General features: G+C 35.3%; 1 protein-coding gene across 4 annotated transcripts in view; it reads right to left on the minus strand.

Moving 5' to 3' along the window:
- Positions 1 to 26,497, minus strand: part of LOC124532723 (unconventional myosin-XVIIIa) — a 254,815-nt gene that overhangs the window by 40,475 nt on the left and 187,843 nt on the right. For all 4 annotated transcript variants that reach the window (XM_047107761.1, XM_047107762.1, XM_047107763.1 and 1 more), the window contains 2 exons: positions 14,240 to 14,388; positions 13,603 to 13,726 (listed from right to left, as the gene is read on the minus strand). In XM_047107761.1, coding sequence (XP_046963717.1) covers positions 13,603 to 13,726; positions 14,240 to 14,388 — 273 coding nt within the window. The remainder of the gene's footprint in view (positions 1 to 13,602; positions 13,727 to 14,239; positions 14,389 to 26,497) is intronic.

Genomic DNA, 26,497 nt, shown 5'->3' on the forward strand with positions numbered 1-26,497 from the left:
ACACCAGCCAACTTTGATTAAATAATTGTTAGCTTAATCGCCATATATTATAAAAGTAATTTAGCTTCCCGCCACAAGTCCACTTAGACCATTTAAAAAACAAAACGATTTAATACAGTTTTTATCAACAAACAAGGTGATTCAAGAGGAAGGTTTATATATACCAATAACATTTTACATCCGAGGAAAGCCAAGAATTTCAACTTTCCTAGCCAGAAAAGCAAGGTTTTTTTCTACAATATATTTTTTTATTCGATACTCTATTTATGATGTATTCTAATAAAAGAGCCGAGATAACCCATTGGTTAGAACACGTGCATCTTAACCGAATATTTTCGGGTTCAAACTCAGGCAAGCACCCCTATTTGTATGTGCTTAATTTGTGTTTATAATTCATCTCGTGCTCAACGGTGAAGAAAAACATCGTGAGGAAACCTGCATGTTCCAAGCTCTCTCCTTAATGGGAGAGGAGGCCATTAGCCCAGCAGTGGGAAATTTACAGGCTGTTACTACTATTACTTTACTTTTATAATAAAAGTCGAGATAGCCCAGTTATTTTTAAGCTTTTCAGATATTTTTATTTACAGGTAGACCCGATAGCTATTATTATTCCAACTCTGGATTTGAACTCGGAACTGTAGCCTAAACAACATATGAACCACTAGACCAACGAGAAACATTTTATTATTTAATACGTATATATATTTATTGATGTTTTATGGTTTCAAATCAAGCGTGGAACGCGAATAATATTTACATAAAACATAACATGTCATAACAGACATATATTATGTAATTTCTAACGGTTATCTCACAAACAAGCGTGTGTAAGTTTTACTTGTCAGCTTAAGTGAAGCATGAATAATCGTGTCGTATTAATATGTTACTCTACTATGTCAGTTTGTTATTTTATATATGAATAGCGGAAGGCGATTTTTGTCACAGTGATTACGGGAGACCTGCACATAGAAAAAACCGGTTATGGTCACATTTTGAAGAGCTTCAGCCACAAATGTACAGAAACAGATAAATATATATAGAGGATTCTTTTTTTATTAAATTGTAACAATTTAAAAAAATAATAATTTCGATATCGGGAATAAGTTACTGGCCGGTTATAGAGAACTAATGTATTTGATATTAAAAAAGGTTTCATCAGTTTACAATGACATTTAATCAAAACAAATCCTGTTATAGGATTTGAAATACTTAAGAAATCTTTAACTACCAACTTGCTAGTGTTAAATCATGTGCAAATTGCATAAACAACATAAATAACGAAATAAGAAAGGCTGTCTTTCAAATTTCCGAAACTGAACAATTGAGGTACGTACATTTTTCAAATGTAAACAGAAAATAAACAGTAACTTATTTTGTATACGCGTTATCGAGTTGATAAGCCTGTTTTAATATATAAACGTCAGCTATATCTACAGGACTCAGAGGCTTTAGTTCAAGTAAGCTGTTTTTTTTTCAAATTCAGTTCAGCATTCAATCTACTTGTTCTATTAGGATAAAAAGTAGTTATTATTCGCTACAAATAATATTATACATTTGTAACAAGTCTAGAACCTAGTAACAATGTTTGTTTTGTATTAAATATTTTAAAAGTCGAGTACAGACATTCGCCTATACATACTGTAATGTTCACATATATGATTGTAAGATCGATTTACAAGTTATATATAAATATATATTATATGTATTTAAATATCCACTCGCACCCAAATCATATATTCTATATTCCCGCGCTTTCCGCGATGTGTGTCACTCGAGGGGACAGATTCATAAATACACAGATAATAATATATCCATATAAAATATAAGTCCAATAATATTTATTATATTATAACAGATCTGTGTACACTACACATACCATTGTAAGAAAAAATAAATAACTCCTTCAATGTTCGGTGAGGTATTCATTGTGCTAAATTACGCCGGCTCATCCACAATACAAACTGGAACACAGCAATAATAAGTGTGTTTGTATTGTGTCACATCGACGGTATTATCATTGTTGTGTGTGTGATACACTCAAGCAATGCAACACATACGTACTTATAAGCGACTGTCAACTATTTTCTTATTACTTGTATTGTTAATGTGTTTAGTATTTTAACATTATTTTACTTTTTAAATGTCACCCTAAAATATACATTACTAGTATGTGCACGCGGCTTCGCTCGCTTTTAGAGTGTTGGTTGTCATGTGTTAGTCAAAAAAGTAGCCTATGTTCTTGGACTTCAAGTTTGCTTCATGCCAAATTTCATCAAATTCGGTTCAGCGGTTTGGTCGTGAAAGAGCGACAGACAGACAAAGTTTATTTCTCATATATAATACAAATATTGATAAATTTTTACAAAACAGTAAAAATACAAAATAAGAAAATTGTCAGACCATTTATATAAAACCTTTTTTTTTGTAATTCAAATCGAAAGAATACTTACCTGCCAGTGCTATAAGTAAACATAAATTTATTTATTAAAAAAAAACGAACATCAAAGTAAGTAATGCGTTCCGTAATCAATTCGACGATCAATTTGTTCTTATAAGCTCGTTAAGCAGGAAACAAGCTGCGCCGCTGATAGCTCACAGCGCTAATGTCTACCTGTTTATTAGTCGCAGTTAGACCTCACCGCTAACCGTAGGCGACTGTCAGGCTATTATTGATTATATTCCATTACAATAATACTTCGATAATTTAACTTGACGCCAGGACTTTGTGCAAGCCCGCCTGGGTAGCAATATCATCCTCATCATATATTCTACCGACAAATAATATGCTTAAGAGTTGTTGTGTGTGTGTGTGTGTGAAGGATTAATGAGTGTGTGTAACTATAGCTTTTTCCAATGGAAGTAGGAAATAAGATAAACAAACCATAGATAAACAAATTCTGCCACATGTGCATTCCACCAACCCGCATTGGAACAGCGTGGTGGAATATGTTCCAATCCCTCCTTATTGGGAGAGGAGGCCTAAGCCCAGCAGTGGGAAATTTATAGGCTGTTACTTTACTTTTCTATGCGAGTTACTAATAACTCTGCTATATTGTGCACTACTATGTGTTTATTATTAATTTTTCTGCAAAGATGGCGATAAAATTTTCGTCGACATGCCAAACGCCATCTTTTCGCAAATCCATAGCGAGTATCGCAGACTAATCGAGCTCTCAACCAATGACATCGCGTCTATTTGCTGTAAAATGTTGTTTGGCTCATTATCTATTATGGATGGAATAGAGTATAAAAACAAATGACTTAACATAGCTTCCTAGGTGGCGCATTGGCGCTGTAAGGAATGTTTTTTTTTGTATGGAATAGGTTAGAGGACCAACATATGGGCCACCGCTGTAAGAAATTTTAACTATCCCTTACACCGTCAATGCGCCATCAACCCTGGGAACTAAGATGTTACGTCGCTTGTGCCTGTAGTAACACTAGCTCATTCACCCTTCAAACCGGAACACAAAAATACTGAGTACTGTTGTGGTACCTACCCAGGCTTGCACAAAACCCTACCACCAAATAAAACTTATAGCACCAATATCTATATGAGCGTTGATTATTTACCATTAGACGGTCCATAGTTAAGATAATTCTTTAATATTATCGAAATTTCATCATCATCATCATCATCAACAGCCTATTTTTGTCCACTGTTGGACATAGGCCTCTCCCAGTGCACGCCACTGTGGTCTTTCTCCGGCTACTCGCATCCAGCTCCTGCCTGCCGCCTTGCGTATATCGTCACTCCACCGTGCCTGAGGACGTCCTACACTACGTTTGCCGAGACGCGGTCTCCACTCTAGAACACGTTTTCCCCAACGGTTGTCGGTTCTACGACAAATATGACCAGCCCACTGCCACTTCAGCTTACTAATCCGGTGGGCTATGTCGATGACTTTGGTTCTTTGACGGATAACCTCATTTCTGATGCAATCCCTCAAAGAAACGCCGAGCATAGCCCTTTCCATAGCACGCTGAGCGACTTTAAGTTGGTGGACCAGCCTTGTCGTGAGTGTCCACGTTTCGGCTCCGTATGTCATGACGGGTAGGACGCACTGATTGAAGACTTTCGTCTTAAGGCACTGTGGGATCGACGATGTTAGGATTCGACGTAACTTCCCAAACGCTGCCCAACCCAGCTGAATTCTTCTATTCACCTCGTCCTCAAGGTTGTTTCTACCTAATCGCAGAGTCTGCCCGAGGTAGACATATTTTTGAACAACTTCGAGAACGGTACCGTGTATCGTAGTCGGTTCCGGTAGAACATGTTCATTGAACATGACCTTGGTTTTATCCAAGTTCATCCGTAGGCCGATACGCATAGAAGAATCAGCCAGCTCGTTCAGCATTTGTTGTAGGTCCTGCAGCGTTTCTGCCACGATGACGATGTCGTCTGCGAATCTCAAGTGAGAGATGTATTCGCCATTGATGTTAATGCCACGTCCTTTCCAGTTCAGCGTCTTGAACATATCCTCCATTGCATTAGTGAACAATTTGGGGGAAATAACGTCCCCTTGTCTCACTCCTCGATGCAATGGTATGGGATTTGTTTGCTGATTTTGTACTCGGACGGACATGGTGGCAGCTTCGTAGAGACATCTCATCACTTGGATGTATCGCCAATCAACTTGGCAACGCTGCAGGGACTCCAGAACAGCCCAGATTTCAACCGAGTCAAAGGCCTTCTCATAGTCCACGAATGCAAGACACAGGGGCCGATTATACTCATGGGACTTCTGTATAATCTGCCGCACTGTATGGATGTGGTCTATGGTGCCGTATCCGGTCCGAAACCCGGCCTGCTCCGGGGGTTGGAATTCGTCGAATCTTCGCGCAAGACGGTTCGTGATCACTCTTGAAAACAGCTTATAGACATGGCTCAGTAGGGATATGGGACGATAGTTCTTCAGCAGGGTTTTGTCTCCCTTTTTGAAGAACAGGACGACCACACTCCTACTCCACGCCTCCGGAGTTCTCCCTTCGAAGAGGACAGAGTTAAAAAGCGTCTGAAGTTCCCTAAGTACCGGTTTACCTCCCGCTTTTAATAGCTCTGTGGTAACGCCGTCCTCTCCAGGGGCTTTTCCATTTTTAAGCTGTCCAAGAGCAGTCTCGATTTCGCCAATACTGACTTCAGGCAGGTCTTCGGAGAAATGGCGTGTTAATGTAGCTCTAGGATCCTCATTTTCGGGATCAGGTCGAGATGCATGCGATGCGTATAACCGGCCGTAGAAGTCCTCTACTTCCGAAAGTACTGCCGGCTTAGAAGAAACGACTTCTCCACTTGCTGTGGTCAACTTCGTCAGGTGGCTCCTTCCAAGAGATTGTACGAACACCTTAGACCCCCGATTCTGCTCAATAGCTCTTTTTATTGCAAGAGTATTGGAGCACCGGAGGTCGTGTCGTACGCGCCTGCTGATCTCTTGGTTTAATTGCCGTTTCTCTGACGAAGTGACAGGTGGGTTTTCACGTCGTTTCTTCATGAGCCCCAAAGTCTCTTCCGAAAGGTTCGACTTCCTGCCCTTACGCTGCATGCCACAATATCTCGTGCCTTCTTCCCTGAGAATTCGAACTACATTTTCGAGGTTCTGGTTTACGTCCGTTGTGGTTTCCACGGCAGCGAATCGGTTCTCCAGGATTGACTGGAATGTTTCAGATCCCGCAATGGTTTGGAGCAGCTTTGGTCGGAGCGTGGACTTCATCAGACGGGCGCGCTCGGCCTTAAAATTTGATATTCAGAGAGCCTCGGAGGAGTCGGTGATCACTACCGGTATTGAACCTGTTAATCACTGAGACGTCTCTGAATATATGCCTCTTGTCCGTCATTATGAAGTCGATCTCGTTTTTCGTCATAGTGTCGGGGCTTTGCCACGTCCACTTCCTTTGCGGCTGCTTCTTGAAGAAGGAGTTCATCAAGAAGAGCCCCTCCCGTTCGAGGAAGTTGACAAGCATTTGCCCCCTATGATTCCTGCTTCCAAGTCCATGGGGTCCTACTACCGATTCGCTGCAGTTCTGTACTCCCACTTTAGCGTTGAAGTCCCCCATGACAACGTTGTAGTGGGTTTTCGTGGTGAAGTGGAGGGCCCTCGATATGTCATCGAATAATTCTTCCACTTCATCGTCCGAGTGTGTCGAGGTCGGTGCGTACGCTTGCACCACCTTGAGGTTGTACCTCTCGGTGAGCTTTATAATGAGGTACGCTACCCTGTTCGACACACTGGAGATTTCCACCACGTTGTCAACTAGGGACTTATTTACCAGAAACCCAACGCCACCTTGGGATTGTTGGTCACCCTCTCGGAAGTACATTAGGTGGCCTGATTCGAGGGTTACGGTGTCCTCTCCCTCTCTACGGACTTCACATAGCCCTAATATGTGCCACCTAATTTTCCCAAGTTCTACCTCAAGTTGCGCTAGATGCGAGTCAAGCCGTAGCGTGCGTCCGTTGTACGTCGCAAGGGTCAGTCGGTTGTGGTGGCCTCCCGTAGCCCGGTGATTCTTAGCACCCCCCGTCCCGCCGTTACCATCGTCGCCACCATGACGAGGAATAGCGGGGCTGCCGGGAACTGGGGGCCGTGGCTTGCGTGTGTGCTGTATGTGGAGGTTGTGCCCATAATCGCCACGCTGGGCAGGCGGGTTGGCGATCGCAGGGCGTAGCTTCTCGCACCGGTGACGCTGCTGCCCGTCACCGGCCTGTGGTATTTAGCTACGCCTATTATGTTGATGGTTATACCGCCATCAGTCGGTCGCCAGAGCCTCGTTTGCTGGTCGGCAGGATGCACCACGGGCAGGTGAGGTTGGCTTGGGGCACTAAGGTGTAGTTTGCGCCCCCTTACATCCCTTCGAAATCGAAATTTATTGGTAATCATTATTACGGAAAGGAAAACTCGATGAGGATTTTCATCGATACCTTTCAGTACAGACTCTTATTTTACGCAACACTTTGACTTATCAACAATCATACACATGTACCTACAACAACAACAACAACATCCTGTTAATTCCCAAAACTGGGCTATAGGTCTCTTCTCCCTTTGAGGAGAAGTTTTGTAACAAATTCCACCACGCTGTTACAATGCGGGTTGATGGAATACACATGTGGTAGAACTTCTATGAAATTTGTCACGTGCAGGTTTCCTCACGATGTTTTCCTTCACCGCTGAGCACGAGATGAATTAAAAAGACAAATTAAGCACATGAATCAGAGGTGCTTGCCTGGGTTTGAACCCGCATTAATCGGTTGAGATGCACGCGTTCTAACCACTGGGCCATCTAGACTCTTACATGTACCTAATTATATAAAACATGTAACCAAGTGGAAACCGCGACGTCGAGCTAGTAGGTATCCACTGGCAGCTTTAAGTAATAAAATTTAATTATATAAGTTCGACAATTAACAGTTAAAACGACGTTATTCGAAGCGTTCCCACGGAATACAATTAGAATATTTATCATCACTCATAATAACTTTGGGATGACATTAATCATTTTAAGAGTTTTTAACACTTAGCATTTGAAGACAATGACTCATTACGGAGGCTGCATTCGAATCGTCTCTTCCTCTAACAGATCACGCTGATTGCACTTTGATCAAAGGTCATCGACCTCTTGTTGAAATCTTTTCTAGAAGCAGGAAGTAGTCATGTTGTATGAATGAAACGCGGTCATGAGATAACCTCCGGATCAGTATGGAGCTTGCAAGCGTATTCATTTCGACATAGCGATATGTAGTTGTAACATATCTCTATTAAAAAGGGCGTGTTACGATCATAGTACAGAGGAAATCTTTGATGAATATAGGTAAAATTTTATAACAGTTTTTCTTCTCTATAATAAAAACCTTCTAAAGTTTTTTTTTTGCTTTGTATTCTTTGCTATTTTTTAATTATTACAGTCGAAAGTTGACTAATCGAACTTTACATATAAATGTGTATACGAAATTAAGTTAATATGTTAAATGTTACCAAAATAAAAGTTTTTACAATTTTTGGTATATATATGGGTTTGTAGCTACAAATCAAGAAAGATTAGCTAATCTCTGGAACGGCTGGACCGATTTCGACGGGACTTTCACTAGCACATAGCCGATGTAATAAGGAGCAACTTAGGTTACAACAATAACTTTAAACTAAAAGCTATACGAAGTCGCGGGCACAGCTAGTCTAATATTTTCCGATGACGAAGCGGCGACAAGTACCGTAATAGTACCGTACCTACTACCCGTCTAACCATTACGGTAGTGAAGTATTATGTAATATTACGTTGTTGATTTAAGACTACGTCCGCATAACCAGTAACATTCCGTATACCAGACTGGTTTGCTTGCTGAAGAAAAAAAAACGACACGCGGAGAAAGTATTAGCGTAATTATTATTGGGTATCTGTACAGTAAGCTACACAGATCTCAACGCACGTGTACCGTTTTTGTGAGTACAGGGTTACAAACTATAGGTGCGTGCTGTAACTCAAGTGATGTTATTTACTGGCGATTTCGTTTACAATTACATTCGAAGAAAACTTCGGTTCGCTTTTGAATTGAAACGGGATACTTTCACACTTGTGTGTGTTTAACGCACACCGATATATGTATATGTATATACATATATAGAGTAAAATACTGTAAGGGTAATTTTTTATTCAATAAGAATTAAAGAGCCGAGCCGAGATGGCCCCATGGTTAGAACGCGTGCATTTTAACCAATGATTGCGACTTCAAACCCACGCAAGCACCACTGAATCTAATTTGTGATTATAATTCATCTCATGCTCGGCGATTAATGAAAACGTCGCGAGGAAACCTTCATGTGTCTAATTTCATAGAAACTCTGCCACATGTGTATTCCACCAACCCGCATTGGAAACAAAACCTTTTCCTCAACGGGTGAAAATGCCTCAGCTCAGCCTTGGGTAATTTACAGGCTGTTGATGATTTACTATTAGGATCTTAAATCTTAGATTATTCATATATCTAGATATAGTATCACAATATAATAGGACTAAAACAAACAATACTAAATAATTGTATCTGTGTGCGTGAAGCTTGACACGCCTAATGTCATTTTTTTTTACTAGTGTGAGTGTTCTATTTTTTTCGTTACGTTCTCAGCTTTGACTCATATAAATAATCGAAGGATCAAATATCTCATGACAGTCGACGCGTAATACTATTTGAATCATGATATGCGTTTAATTTTTTGCTATAAAAATGAATTAATGTATAAATTGTATGAAATATGTACCAACTTATAATTATAAATAATAAGTATTGACACTATTAAATAATGACGTCATCATAGAATCGTGGTCAGATTTTTATTATTATTATAATTAAATATATTTTTTTATTGGTATTGCTTTGAAATTTACAAAAAAATGCATTGTATTAAAGCAAATATTGCATTACTGTCACCGTTATTAATAAATAATTTTTGTGAATTCGATTTATTCCGGCCGGTTATATTTCATTATTTTACAATTATGATTGATATTAATTAGTTACACTAATTGTTTTTAAAATACGCTAACACAGAATTCCATAGAATAATATCAGAAAAAAATATGTTTATAAATTTAGCGACCGCATTACAAATGCTATAAACAAATTCTACCAATAAATATGCCACTAATACGCGGTGGAGCAATGATGGAATTAGGTCACAGCACCTCAAAGTGACGAGACAGTTGTCCCGCCCAGCTGATAATTTAGGTCCATATACAAATTTAGAAAGTAAATAATATTACGTAAAGTAAGTCATAAAAGTATATCATTTTTTTACAAATAACACACTTATTTTTGGCAATTGATAACATGTTCAACTTTCGCTATTAAAATTCTGAAGGAGTTTATAAGATGTTTGAATCTGCAATATATTTATGATACAAAAAATATGTCCCAGATATAATTATAAATACATACGTAATAAAATGTTTAGTTGTAAATATTTATACGTTTATTATTTTAGTAAAAAAGACCACTTAATTTTTATTAGCTGACATTTACGACGGAATTAACATTCCTAGTCACTTGAGGTTAGTCATTAATTAGATTTTTATGTAATTATGATTTATAATTTTTATTTCGATTTTAAACGAGGATTTTTATTAATTAATAAATTCATAAATCTACTTTAAGCTACCGTCGCTCTATTTAACAGACTGCAAAAAGAATTATTAATAATAAAATGGAATATTTGCGATTCGATTTAAATTTTCAATTTTATGTTAATATTTATTTTTATTTATTTCCTTCTTTTATTCAATTTGTAATAATTTATAAAGGATAGTTATAGACAGTAGTGGGGCTATATAAAAGTCCGGCTTTATATAATTCTTAAAATATTTATGTACATTCTTACCACTTACCATTAGAGAGTCCATTACCTAGTCCGTCAATATACCTATGTGACTAATAAAAGTTTTTAACACTATATATTTTTAGATAAAAGACAAATACGACCTCCGCTCCTAGCTTACGTCTATGGAAGAAATTCTTGATACCAGAAACACTACTAAAATACAAAGCTTTAAGCTCAATCCGAGGAACGACGCGTGAACGAATTGAATAATATCCCTCAGTACAAGGAATTTTCGTTTTACGTAGTATTGTAAATATTTATTAAGACTATGGAAAAACGTGCGGAGTGTTATAATGTATGCAATCTATATGGGAATGAAACGATCGCTCCCAGATCGTATCAAATGTAAATAAACTTTATAATTATTATACAGAACTGTTGAAAAATAAAGTCCTACTGATTGTAAGTTCTTTTCGCTGTTTCTTCCCAGCGTATTTTACAGTCAATAAGTATTTAAAAAGAAATTAATTAAATAAGGATTTTGGCTTTGACAGATAAATTTACTTAAATATACATATTAAGTAAATTTATCTACAACCCAAATCTATCCATTGAAATATATTCAATTAAAGTTTGCTTTTACATTTTCGAACGTTTTTTTATATGATTATTATATAAAATGATTACTGTTGCTGGATTCAAGAAATTCAGTTTATAAAAATAATGCAGTTATTTTCATTTGAGGTTAAATAAATATGGGAATGTTAATACTATATAGTAAAACAAGTGATAGACATATCATATTTTGACTAATGAGATGATTAGCTACCTTTTATTCTCACGACTAAATATTATATGTCAGGAACGACGAAGTGCATCTAATATATTGTACTTGGGATGATTTCACTATAAGTACCAATTCTGATTATATATATTTTGTATTATTTTATGATTCGGTTTGAAATAATTAGAATTCTGGAAACTTCTATAAAAATTATAACAATATCTCCAAAGATCCCTGTAACTAACTGGTAATTATGATTAATTCCCATACCGAGATCTAGTGATCAAAATTAATTAAATAGTAACGAGGAGGTCGTCGGTAAAAGTTTGAGAAACGGCATTTAAATCATTTTACATAATTATGTAACAGCGTCTATCGAGAATGTAAGCTCATTACAGGTGCATTTAAAGGGGGTTTATTAATTTCTTATGCACGACCGATTTTTGTGATAGCTAGATAGCAGCAATTTATTAATTACATAATTATGTAATAATTCAGACGTTTGGATAAGTTACATAAAAATCAATTACTTTTTAATTCTATATAATGACGACTCAAATGTGCTTGAATTTTTACATACATGATCTAAAATTTTCCGTATGTTATGTAAGTATGGTCTAGCTCGGATAGATGAACTTTGATACCTCTGATATAATGTAAACTATACACTAAAGGTATATCTACACGTAGATTGATATGTCTCAACAAAAAAGCGTATATTACATTTTTGGTGTATTCATCTTTCGATATCTCAAAAACGATACGGTCATTGTCATTGTTTTTAAGATGTTACATGATGTTATTTGGAATGTTATCGAAAATATAGCCCATAAATAATTATCACGTCTATAAGACATCGAAGTGACTTTCCGAACCGATGGTAGCTTCACTTAGTATAGCTGTTAGGTAAATGACGATTCAAACGTACTTGCAAAAGCCTACTTGAATAAAGTATATTTTTAATTTGATTTTGACATATTTGAATGCAAAACAAATTGAATGCTTATAATTAAGCACAAATCGTATCGGACATTTGTCGAGCAAATTAATCAGCGGCCTTATCAGTCTTGCAACCGGGCATCAGCTAGTAAGGAGATCTCGATTTGATTCGAGTTGACATCACAAGGTGCCCGTAGCATCGGTGGGGAATGTTTATATTAAAACCAATGAAGCGAGCAATACAAAGTGACATTAAAAATTAAAATTCCGTTACTCAAAAATCAAAATAAACTTCATTCAAGTAGGCTTTTACGAGCACTTTTGAATCGTCATTTTACATTTAAGTGAAGCTACCACCGGTTCGGAAAGTAGATTCTACCCCGAAGAACCGACAAGCAACTCAGTAGTGACTCTCTTTCAAAATTTAAAAAATACAAAGTCATGTTAGTTAAATACAATTATTTTCATTAATATATCCTGCTTGGAAGTCAACAGGTATTGATATACCGATATTGGTTTATCTCTACATAGTATAAAACAAAGTCGCTTTCTCTGTCTCTATATTCTTATTTATGCTTAGATCTATAAAAATACGACGATTTTGATGCGTTTTTTTAATAGATAGTTTCGATAGGAAGGTTTTTGTATATAATACATCGATAATATAGTAAACACTGATTATTTTAGATTTTTGTAATCCGATGTCGTACATAAACAAATTCTGTTGTATATTTAGTATATTGCACCCGTGCGAAGCCGGGGCGAGTTGCTAGTATTTATATGTCAAGATAGAGACACATTACCAACGAACTAACACATACAAACCAACTCTCATCATGGTGTGCGTGATAGTTACGTTTGAAACTCGCATTTTACTAGTATTTAAGTATTTTACTAGTAGTTAGTAGTTTGTTGCTGATTAAGAAAAAACAAACATTTTCGGCACATACGGAAGGCGGAAGATCAGACAAAAAATATCATTGTCTATGGAGGATCATAATATGACTCTCACGAGATTATTTATTGTTCATACAAGTAGTTACGTGGTCAGTGTGTGATGTGATAGGTTGGTTTGTATATTTAAAGTTTACGGAGTTTCAAGTATTCCTGATACTAGTGAGCCATTGTTATACAAATTGGTTTTTTGTTACATTATAACTTTTGTAAGTTGAAATTGTTACTTAACTTCATTTTAAACAAATTGCAGAAAACGTGCCCTCAAAATTAATTTCTATTTGGGTTTTGGAAAGTGAGGAGTGGTATTGTTATTGTAAATTCACGATATATAAAATAAATATAAAGATTTTTAATTATTGGCTAGCGAATATCCTACTTATTTGGAAAGAGCTGCGTATGTTATCTATAACACTGCGAAAACGTGATCAAACTGAATTTTACGGCCAAACAGTTGGAACCAACTTTGGAAATGGTTTTGTTTGTTTGGTTTATGTTTTAAACTGTTATATGACGAAATCGTCTTCTATATCTTACGACAATTTTTTTGATATGTGGTAAATTTATTCCAATATCGAAAATCACGTAGCTGCATTCGAAATGATGTGTAATAGAATATCTTACCTGTGCTTGCTTAAGACGGTGCTCGGTGCGGTGCACGGCGAGAAGCGGCGTGACGCGGACCAGCAGGCGCCACCACGGCCAATCACGGACCGCGAGGAACGCACGCACGTTGCGTTGCACGCACCTGCGTCACACAGCGCGATATAGACTGATATAGAGTTACCTAATAGATTTAGTGATAGCATTAAATGACTATCATAGATAAACATCGGAGGTCTATATCTCATAATCACAGGAACAGAACATTGTGAATATGTTTATTTGAAAAGAGCAACTATGCGAGTTTCCTGCGGTTTCTTTTCGCGAGAGGCTGCTTTTCGAAACGGTGGTAGTATTTAATTGATTATTCAAAAACGCTAAATTTGAAGTTTACTTAAAAAAAATAGATATGATTGATTGATTATCACACGTTAGGTTAGCGTTAAGGTCTGCTTTATTCTATATAACATACATTTATCACATGTTTGACACCATGAAGGATATTTAAGGATCTTTTATCTAAGGATCGTCAAGAGATATAAAAGCCACAGGTTCAAAATTCTTTCACTCCTAAAAAAGATTTATGTTCATGATAATGTGGTGTTTGGACGTAAGATACAAGGGTATATTTTTGATCTGGGCTGTCGTGTCGGCATACCTGGCTGCTGTGTGTTGTGTGCGCAGTCTCTGCGCGCGCCGGCGGGCGAGGAGACCGCGCGCTCTCGCCTGGAGGCGCACGAGCACGCGGGCGAGCGCGGCGTCCCGACGCGCATCCAGCTCGCCCACCACCCCGCCACGGAACATGATCTAGAACAAGGGACAGACTATAAATATATGATCATATATAAACATTTAATGAATTAGAATGCACCATTGAGATTTAAAACAGAGGCAAATAAATAATCAGTTAATTAATTTGGACACAGAGGCAGAAAATCAGTTACCTAATTAATTATAGGGTGAGACTTTATTCACAAATACAGATATTATTAGTATTTATTGAACAACGCATTAAAAAAACAGGTATTAATAAGGCTCGGGAAAATATACAAAGATGGTTTTTTCGCTAAACTTCCAGATAACCTTTGGGTATAAGACGAAGAATAGCAATGAGGGAATTATCTTATGTAGCAGACATTACAGTTGGTCAAGATTAAAGAAAAAGTTAAATTTATCCACACTATAAAATAATTCACCTCCAACCATATCATCATTTCTTAATTACAGGAGTGCATAATGCAACAAAAGAGACTATTTTGTTATATACCAAACGAACTTTGTGTATATATTTTATTTGTTACTAGCGACCTGCACCGGCTTCGCCCGGGTGGTATACTGATACCAAATATACTACAGAATGCCTTACAAAGTTCACAGTTTTTCAGTCATTCTCAATTATATTGTGCATGTATTATATATGTAAACCTTGCTCTTTTATCAATCTATCTAATAAAAAAACCGCATCAAAATCCATTGCGTAATTTTAAAGATCTAAGCATACATAGGGTTAGACAGCGGTAAGCGACTTTGTTTACACTATGTAATGATTTGTAATGTTGGTTATCATACATATTACTCAATAGTAACGCACAGTCGTATTACTTCAACACAGCCATACCGTAATACCATTTTTTATAATTTCTTCTCAAACACGCACAACCTTAAAATAAACAATTATACAACGAAACGCGATTACAGCTTATGTATTTATTTTGTAACATATAATTGCCGTATATAAGCTAACGAATTCCTCGTAACGTGCGGTCGATGACTTTCATTTCAATGAAATTATTCTCGATTTAAAATAATTCTCAAGTAATGATGAACCAGTGGTTGAAATACTAAAATATTAACTTTTGATTATGAGTTGAAACTCGGGTCTTGCGCCACTATATACATCGAATATTTTACATTTACTAAGAGGCGAGATGACCCAGTGGTTAGAACGGGTTCAAACCCAGGCAAGCACCACTGAATATTCATGTGCTTAATTTGTGTTTATAATTCATTCCGTGCTCAGCGGTATATATCGCGAGGAAACCTGCATGTGTCTAATTTCACGGAAATTCTGCCATATGTGTATTCCAGCAACCCGCATTGAAACGGTGTGGTGGAATATGTTACACACCTTCTCCTAAAAAGGAGAGGAGGCCTTAGCCCAGCATTGTGAAATTTATAGGCTGTTTATTGTTGTTGTATACATGAACTACATTTGAGTTTATAAATCATCTCATTTATCGATAATTCATCACGATACTGCATTGGAGCAGCACGGCGGAATTCGTTCCTAACTTTTTCAAACCAAGAGATGGCCTTACATTTTACAGACTTGATACTTTTACTTTAATTCAAACGTATCATCGCAAATTGCATAATCGATTGCGGTAATTGAATATCAATAGTGTTATATCAGCGAAGAGAGAGGTAGATCACTATTTAGTTGAGATTATCGACTTCAGTATTCTGAAGACGATGATCAGCTGTTTTTGATCACAATTTCAAAAATGACTTGAAAATTACATAATAGAAGAGCATAAAAACTTTTTTAAAGTATTACTCAATTTTAACATAAGTAATCGTTTATAACTACTGAGTTTTAGCTGGTTCATCTAAGCAGAATCTACATGCGGAACCAGTGGCAGCTTTACTTTATATAATTTTATAAAATGAGGATTCAAAAGTGCTTGTAAAAGTCTACTTGAATAAAGTAGGTATATTGTGACGGTTTTTAAATTAGTATATTATTTTTATTAAATAGCATAATATTTTTGAATTTATTAACTGCGAATTTAATCGCGAGTTGTTTTGTCTATTCGTCAACGTCACTTAAGAAATAGATACAAATATAACCCCTATATATAAAATGGATAAATAAAAATTTAATTAAAATGTTGGAAAAGAATAACACCTTCCACTTGCCAAACTTGTAGAAGCTTTACATTTAATTCATCACTATTACATGACGACTCAAGAGTACTTTTATGAGCCCTCTTGTTTAAAAAAAAACATTTGATTTTCAAAAAAAAAAAACATTTTATCAAAACGTTAAATATAAACGCTCAACAAACACTCACAAAGATAATATGAAAGTTGCCGAAATAGTAACGTCTAGCATGTATGTAAACAGCCTAATAGAAAAATGTAGTTGTTTGAAGGAGGCTCGTTACTTTAAGGTTTACTGTTGTCACGCGCAGTGTAAACATTAACGACAGTGACCCACTCTATTTTCACAACAGCCGACATCTCCACTGTTGTCGTGCTCGTTTACACTTTAACGTGACAATTGAATTAAACTCTACTGATATCTTATCTCGTAATCATTTTCCACTGACCGTGCTACTATTAGGATTGGGCCGGGAGTCTCTGTGGGTCCACACCACACAAATAGTTTACTATTATTGAGCAGTGCTGCCCAAACTTTTATTCCTCAGTTCCGGTAATTTTAATTTCTCGAAATCACGACTCAAGTTTATATATTTTTTAGGTATTTTAGTTACAAATATAGCGGCTTTGCTCTCGTAGAATAATAACATATTTACAAATTAACTTAAAATAACACACTGATGATTGGTATACAAAGAAGTCTTACCCCTTTGTTACAAAAAAATCGGTCTGGTAGTTTAAAGCTAGACAAATAGACAAACAGAGTTACTTTCGCATTTATAGTATTAGTATAGAAGAACGAATAAAAGCGAGTAAAATAGGTAATTTTCAAACGAAACTTCGAAGGATAGTGGGGAACAAATCAAGAGACAGAAAGACAAAAAACTCATGAAGTGATATAATAACACTATACGGAAACAGCGGTTTCACGGTTACAAAAAGCGACTTTCAGTTAACAGCTGACCCAGTTCGCCTAGTTAGCGGTAGGAATATAATGACACCTGACTGGCGAGCAGATAGCTCGATGATTGTTTACTAGTGCCATTAGAGCGGCTTCATCGCGGCTCTAATGGCACGTGACAGCTCGCCTTTTCAATGCGCTGGCCTTTTTGATTAATACTTATTACTGTTCTTAATATATTTACAACTATATGACATACGACAAGCTATATAGTAACTTTTGCTTTATAGAATAAGGTTTTATTTCTATTTTTTTAATAAAAACGTAGGCAGCTTATGGGCGACCTGATGTCTAGTAGTCAGTCTATATGATTGAATTAAAAATCTGGAAAGTTTGATAGTTATATAATAATAATACTATTTGTTGTTTTAAATAATTTCGTAAATACCTATCATAATTAATATATAATAAATATGAATATCAACAAAGTAAATGAAACAATTACACTCGATAAGAGCACGTCTAGAGGCTATTGCGAGTTATTACTTCAATTAGAAATAATATTATTACATTCGAATACGCGTGATTTGAATACTAGACACTTTTTTGTAACCGTGATTACGACACGACATTCATAAGCCAAAACATTAAAAAGGTTTTATTGAAAAAAAAAATGTATATATATTCGTGAAGTTTAAAAAAATACTAATAGTATGCTAAGTGTAATAAGATTTAATTTACTTTCCCCCTGTGGGAACACACACAAACAAATCATCGAAATCTGGTCAATCGTTTAGGAGTTTAGTTACATAGAAATGTACTGATAGTATACATAATATGTTATATGTCAGTACATATATACATCAGTATGTAGTCTATATAAATTTTTTGTAAATGTACAAAGTCCAATTATCTGATACGACAAGCGCGCCTTCTATCGAATATTCACGGTACACTAGACATATATACACGATCCCATACTGGACAAACAAAGTATCAGTCATTTTTATATAATAATAGCTGAACCTGCGGCTTTAATCGCACGATTTATAAAACACAAACTTCTAAATATTTTACTCCCTTAGGGGTTGAGTTTCGATAGCAATATTTGCGGATATCTATGAAGCCAAATATCAAGATTGTAGGTGATACTGTTTCTGAGATCTTGATATTTCGCTTTTATATATATCGGTTATATAAAAACAAATAGATATTTCTATTAATTTTACTGTAGATTGAATAATTTGACGTTGATCAACGTTCCAGATACGGAGACACGATTATATTGTTCCTTCGAAACATGCTAAATAAACAAAGTATTTTGCTTGGTACAAGTATATGCAGCCCGTTTGAAAAGGTATCACTTTCTTATCATTTTAATACTGTCACTCTCATCTTTCCAATTAACTTCGGTTGTTTTACAAGCGATTTGCTTAATAACGACGACAATCAATTCGTTCCATGAAACGGCAGATCACACGGTGACCGCAGCGGGCGCGACCGTCGGTACCTCGAGCAAAAACAAACGAAACATGATCACGATTAAAACTCGAACCGAAAATAAAATTAATAATATAAAATGGGAAAGTAAAATTTCATAATAAAATATTTAGAAATTATAGCCAAGTACTAAAACTGACTACACAGATACACATTTGGATCGAAATGGTACACATTAATCGATGATTGTTGATTCAAATCCAGGAATATAAAAAATGTTGAAGCCTAATTTACTCCCTATTACATTAGTTAGTGAAATTCCTATCAAAATCGATACAGCCGTTTCACAGATTAACCGGGAATTTTTTTTTAATAATTTTATAAAAAGCGGTTATTTCTAATGTTACAGACAGACACTCCAATTTTATTACATATGTACAAGATAATTAAATTTAAAATCGACGCGTTCAACCTCCTTCGTGTCATCTCCATTTTACGTGACATTTACGATCGTATGAGTAATCGCGTCGCAATTAAAACGCAAATTAAACAATCGAATAGAATTAACGAAAGTAAGATAAGTTACTTGATTGATTTAATTTTTAATTACTTCACTCAACTACACTAATATTATAAATGCGAAATCTTAATCGAATTTGATAAAATTTCGTTCGAAAAAAGCTTGAACCTCAAAGAAAGCGAAATCAAGTGTGACAAGAAGTTATACTCGTATATATTATGTTTTAATTAATATATTATAATATAATATTCTATCTCTCTCTTTTTTATTTCATTTTTACGATAATTTTTCTAAGTTTTGAATCTGTCTGAAGTCCCGAGCAAAACGGGCCATCATCATTGCCAAGTCACTATAATTATAATATAAACAAAACTATTGATACAATTACTAAATGTTGATTTATAATTACAAAATAATTTGAATAGGACTTTGCTTCTATGAGATCTCTAAACTTTTTACGATGGAAAGACTGCATTCGAGAGACTTGGCATTTTTTATTATTTTTGTTATTTGTTTTAGTGATATACTATTTTTTTCTATTTTATTTAATTAATTTTAATATATCGTTTATTTTTTTTTCAAAATATATAAATAACACTTACATTAATGGAAAAATTAAATTTCGATTACTTCCTATAGAGCTGTCAGTTGACGAGCTGTATCTGTCTTGGTGTCTGGTTAATCAGCTCTGCAGAGGAAATCTGTATGTGTGTAACACCGGATATTGTTTGATGTTGTTACTGTTGTTTCACACACACAGACACAATACGTATGTTTGAATATGGAATGAGCCAATGCAATTACCGGCATGAGATATGACGTCTTCGATCTTACCGTTGGTGGTACATCAATTTTGTAAGATTGTTTTCATATTCCTTACAGTTTTATTTTTTAAATGTTGAATAAGGGTAACTACTGAGTTTTATGCCGGTTCGATGGTAGCTTCACTTAATAAAGTTGTTAAATGACGATTCAAAAGTGCTTGTAAAAGCCTACTTGATTAATGTATACTTTGATTTGATTTTGATTTATGACTTACATCAAGCATAAGTAATACTTATAAAATTTACTTGCATATTAATGTTAATATTGTTAAAACATAAATATACTAGATGCTCCTTCCAACCAAAATATTATAAATTATAGAATGAGTTTGTACCTTATAAAGTAGCAGGCAAGCGTAATTAATTTCTCTTACAAAATATTATTATAGACGTTTGGAAAGCATGCATTTATTGTTGAATTCCGCTAATGTGAACTCCGATTAGCTATAGATGTAATCTGGTACAGAGCAGCGTTGCAGCGCGCTCCAGTTGCTGCAAATATTACCTTCCGACCGCACTGCGGATACCGCTTCATACTTATTATGTTTATTTTAGAAATGCTAGACTTTTTCATTTCAATAGCATATTTTATTTTATTTTTTTGAAAATTACACACGAAATTTATATGCGTACTCAAACACGCACACACACACACACATCCAGAGAGATAGAGACTCACATACGCGTGAGCTTCTACCATTAACTAAGTTTGTAAGGAAAAGCGACTTTTTCTGGTACGGGAGCTTATGGCACTCAAAACTGTGTGTTGGTTATTGATGAAGTAAAAATATCGTTATTATTTATTATTATTTTATGCTTTTCTGAAAGGACACACATGTATTTCATAACTACATTCATTTCAACAATTATGAACAAAACTGTGTATAAATATATATGTTTGAATGATTTAGATGACAAACGTCAATGGACATACAACAAGAGTAACACCAGGGGATTTGCAGCTACCATTTTCTTGAAGATATCATGTTAGTTTGGTTCGCTGTTACTCATTACTTAAAATCAAGTGTAATTGTTATACATATATCTATTGTAATAGTATAATTGTTTGCATGTATTGATTATGTAACTAATGATACATTTGCAATAATTATTTCATAATTAGAAAGCTATCCAGCATGGTGTTTTTTTATGGTATAGGTTGGCGGACGAGCATATGGGCCACCTAATGGTAAGTGGTCACCATCGCCCATAGACAACCTTAAGAACTAAGATATTATGTCCCATGTGCCTGTAGTTACACTGGCTCACTCACCCTTCAGACCGGAACACAACAAAGCTGAGTACTGTTATTTGGCGGTAGAATATCTGATGAGTGGGTGGTAGCTACCCAGACGGGCTTGCACAAAGCCCTGCTACCAAGTAAGCAAGTAGTAAAGTTTACAAAGGCAATGTGAAGTAAGTCCATTATCGATACGAGTCGGAACATCCGCTTTGCGAACGCATTACAGTGTCAACATATTCTCCCGTTGCTGAAACAATGGCGTTGTTCCCTTGATAGCCGACGAAAAAAACATGATACGAACCAAAGCAATTTTCTTCGCTGTGACGACATTATTATGAATCGCAGCGACAGTCAATACTCCGAAGAATAATATTGATACCGTATTTTAATGCTTGTATCTTTTAAGAACCAAGATAGCCCAGTGGTTAGGACGCGTGCATAGTAACCGATGATTGAGGATTCAAATCCAGAAAACAGTACCAGTAAAACTGAATATTCATGTGCTTAATTTGTGTTTATAAATTCATCTCGTGCTCGACGATGAAGGAAAATATCGTGAGGATACCTGCACGTGTCTAATTTCATAGAAATTCTGCCACATGTGAATTCTACTAACCCGCCTTGGAACCGCGTGGTGAAATATGTTTCCAACCTACTCCTCAAAGGAAGATGAGGCCTTAGCCCAGCAGAGGAAAATTTACAGGCTGTTGTGGATGTTTGTTTAAGTAGCAACGGTAAAAACGAGTTCTTCGATGTAACGAGAATATTAGGAACCGCAGCGACAATCAGAACTCGGAAGAATAATATTGATACGGTATTTTGATGCTTGTATCTAATATACATTAGAGCTAATGTCGCATATCACTTTCCGAAATCACACAATCGAGTGTTGAAGTGGGTTTTGAGTGTTTTTACAGAATAGCTCGACAGGACGATTTCTGCGAATAAGACTACATTAGATATTATTAAATAATTTTGCTACTCATATTTAAGGTGGATAATTTTAAACAATTACAGCAAAAAAGACAATAGCATTGTTAACGCGAGACTTAAAAACGGTTCAATTAAAGTTTTTTAGGAAGTCATACAATCAAATAAGTGCGATGGTAGGTGGTCACCACCGCTTAAACAATGACACTGAAACATTCAATCCTCTCATAAATTTAAAACGCCATTAATTACAAGATTTTGTAGGAAATATACTAAAAATCCTTATCGATCACAGTAATATAAACTCTCGAAAACTCTTATTGAAGACTCCAGTGTCGGTTTACATGGGTACGCCATTCCGAGGTCCCGGGTTCGAATCCCGGCCGAGTCGATGTAGAAAAAGATCATTAGTTTTCCATGTCGTCTTGAGAATGGATGTTTGTGTTACGTCTGATTTGCCATAACCCAAGTGCTTCACCTACTTACATTTGGATCAGAGTAATATATGTGATGTTGTCCAATATTTATTATTTATAAAACTCTTATTATTTCCAACAAGTCGTAACTCCCGTTTAATTCTCGAAACAGTAGACCGATATACTTATAATTCGCCTTAACGTTCTACCGGAGACGCTTATTACGTATTAATATGAACAGCAGTTGAATATCTTACTAATCCTATACGCATACGATGTAACAACTTCACACGTACGTACAGACGTACAGTCAGGGTCATCGCCATCGGGCGTACACTGCAGATTCTAAATATGTTAATTTTCATTGTATTTTCGAGGGAAATAAATATGTATTTACCAAAACATGTTTAACTTACTTCGTTACCGAGGATCTTGAGAATGCGATGTAGGAATTATATTCGAATATATTCTTTGTTTTATATAACAATGAACATAAAGGTAGTTTTTTGGTAAAAATCCCTCAAAATGGCATCAATATATGTATAGTGTTTATGTTACCTACATATACATGTATAACATAAACAGTATTCGTTCATTTCTAGATATTAGAGTATTATAGTGTCTTACTAGAATCTACATTCCGAATCGGAGGCTTTATAATTAGCTTATTTCAATAAATAATAATTAATACCTGTACTAGAGTTGCTTCTCTGTAAATAAAATATAAACTTATATAGATGAAATGTAACATGAAATTCTGAGAATGTGGATGTAGTCATCAACCTGCATTAGAATAGCCTAGCGGGATACGTTCCGTTGTATTCCGTATTCTCTATCACGAGAAGACGTATCTCTTCACTATATCAGTTAGGTGATCAATCGATGAGATGAGAAATCTAACAAGAAACGGGCCCGTTCTCTCAGCGAATTTAAAACGGCAACAAGAATTCGCCTCATAAGTAGGGAAAGCTTTTGTATCATGATAGTTCATTATCTATCGGTTATTGCGAGCGACGCGAGATTGTGGGTCAGCCGCCGTACACCTGCGCCTCGCGAGAACACAATATCATGGTTGTCGCTATCATGAGATAAATACGTTTATTCCAAGTAGGTTAATGGACTATAATATTTAAAAATGATCATCAACTCTCAAAGAAGTGACGCAGGTATACGTTGCAATTTTTTCCTTATTAAAATCCACTGTATTATTATAAGTATTCGTTTTTTAAGGTAAAACGAATAGTTTTGATACTTGTTCAAATAATAAAAAAATAGGTCAAACCGTATATAAAATATTTCTTGTGTTGTTATTAAATATTATTAATAAGAGAAATATGTTTCCGATAAGTACTGCTCGCTCAGTATTCGATCAAAATCATAATTGAAAATTTGAGATAACTTTTATATAAATTTGCACGTTTCGATATTATTTTTTATCGATAATCGATCGATAAACTCGTCAACAGAAACAGAATTTTGACTGAAACAAAAAAGAAAAATCTACTAAACTGTTTTGCTTTTGCCGATTAATATATTAGTGACTGTGATTTCAATAGACATACGAAATATATTTTAACATTTAAAACTGTATTTAACCACCAAAATATATATTACAAAAAAAAAGCGATTACACATGGCAACATTTTATTTTGCGGACGTTTAAGTATTTATTACATAAAAAAAAAAACTAAAGCAAACGAGTGAGGTGCCAACCCTTTCCATGTTACGCCGCCATTCGCGCCCAGTCGCAAATTATCCGAGTCATTTATTTTCACAGCGTTCATAATAATTGTTTTGTTTTTAAATAAATCGTGTAATCGATTTAGTATCTATATTACTAACTAATAAATACATTTATTAGTATAAATGTAATACCCATTTAAAAAAAAGGACTAAACTAATTGACATGAAACTTCTATTAAAATATAAAGCGTGTTTTGGTGAAGGTTTTAGCAAATAACAACTAAATATATACGGTTTTTTTATCTGTGCGTCAATCACGTGAAAGCCTCTGAACCTATTTATATGAGACAATGAGCGATCGATGGGAAATCACCTATAGATAGTAATAGGTTGTTACTTTTTATTGCCATAAAAGTAAAGTAAAGTAATAGCCTCTACATTTCCCACTGTTGGGCTAAGGCCTCCTCTCCCATTAAGGGGTTTCTCCCAATGCGGGTTGGTGGAATTGCACATGTGGCAGAATTTCGATGAAATTAGACACATTAACTCATGATATTTTCCTTCACCACCAAACACGTATAAACACAAATTAAACACAAAGATATAGTGGTGCTTGCCTGGGTTTGAACCCGCAATCATCGGTTAATATGCACGCGTTCTAACCACCGGGCCATCTCAGCTCTTATGGCCGAAAAACAAATGTTATTTTCGTGCTGTTGTTTACAATTAAGAATGAGCGTATTTTAAATTTAGCCATTAAGTTACCACACGTAGAAGTCCCCATTGATTACAACTAATTTTAACATACTCAAACTTAATTGGGCAACTTTTCTTGTTCAATGCAATAAACAAGATCTAAGTTTTTACAACCACTGTATAATTACACTGGCTGACTCGCGATATAAGCAGGCTCATAGCAGTACATTAATGTTCTTGCAGTTACAATACCTGGATTTATTCACACAGGACTTGGCTGTTGATACATAAAGGATAAGCATACAAAACGCACACATGCGCAAGCCTTTACACTTAATATTTATATACTACAACGCACGCGTTTACACAAAAGTATTATGTACTGTTACAAGTGTTATTTTAATCATTCACTAGTACAAATAATATATTAAACGAGTCAATCGCTATTACCACCGCAATAGCGGTGGTAATAGCAATACAATAGTACACGACTTTCGCTCAACCGACGGACAGACAATCCAACAGTATGTATAGTTTGTTATTATACCCGATTAATTACTTTTATTGTACTGGACAGACCAATGTTAAATATTAAAGCAATATAACCTCTATGGTTGAGACATAACGAATAGAATCCCTCGCATTGTTACGGATTAAAAAAAAAAACATCACACCGAGTACAGATTGGCATTTTTACGTTTTTTATTTTCATAATTACTTCGTACGGAAAAGTGAAACGGTGTAGATTACAAAGGCCCGTATAAAGTAGAGATTTTTTTTTATTTTATTCGGCATTATTCATAGGTACGCGTTGATAAAGTAGAATGAAAAAAAACGATAAGGCATTCCATGTTGTTGTGCAGGTCACGATTGCTAGTTAGAAAAAAAAAACGACTACTGTCAAAATGCGATCTTTATTCTTTTTTCAAATCAAACATTATTTAACGAATCAATGAGACGCCGCAACCTAATTTAAAATAGAAAATATCCGTTTTATATTAATCCATACTACTGACCTACTCTGACATCGAGTATTATTTGTAATTAAAGTTTTTTCGTGAAATCATTTAAAATGCAAATATTAATAAAAAGATTAACACACTTTTCGTAACTCGTATAAACATGCATGCATATATCTATGCTAATAAATAATAATCTATGCTAATTACAATATACAAAATAAGGGCCAGTCGCCGCGTGTCTATTTGTATGGAAGCGTATACTACTAAGAACATACAAAATTGTCGAGAGTCATTATTGATATCAAACAATTTGAATCTTTTCCTGATCATTTCATTTCCAAGGTCAGATACCTATGTCCTTTTTACGTCAGCACATATACGAAAAATTAAAAACAAATTAATATTATAATTTTTAATA

Source organism: Vanessa cardui, chromosome 10 (assembly GCF_905220365.1).
Source record: "Vanessa cardui chromosome 10, ilVanCard2.1, whole genome shotgun sequence".
Classification (NCBI taxonomy): domain Eukaryota; kingdom Metazoa; phylum Arthropoda; class Insecta; order Lepidoptera; family Nymphalidae; genus Vanessa; species Vanessa cardui.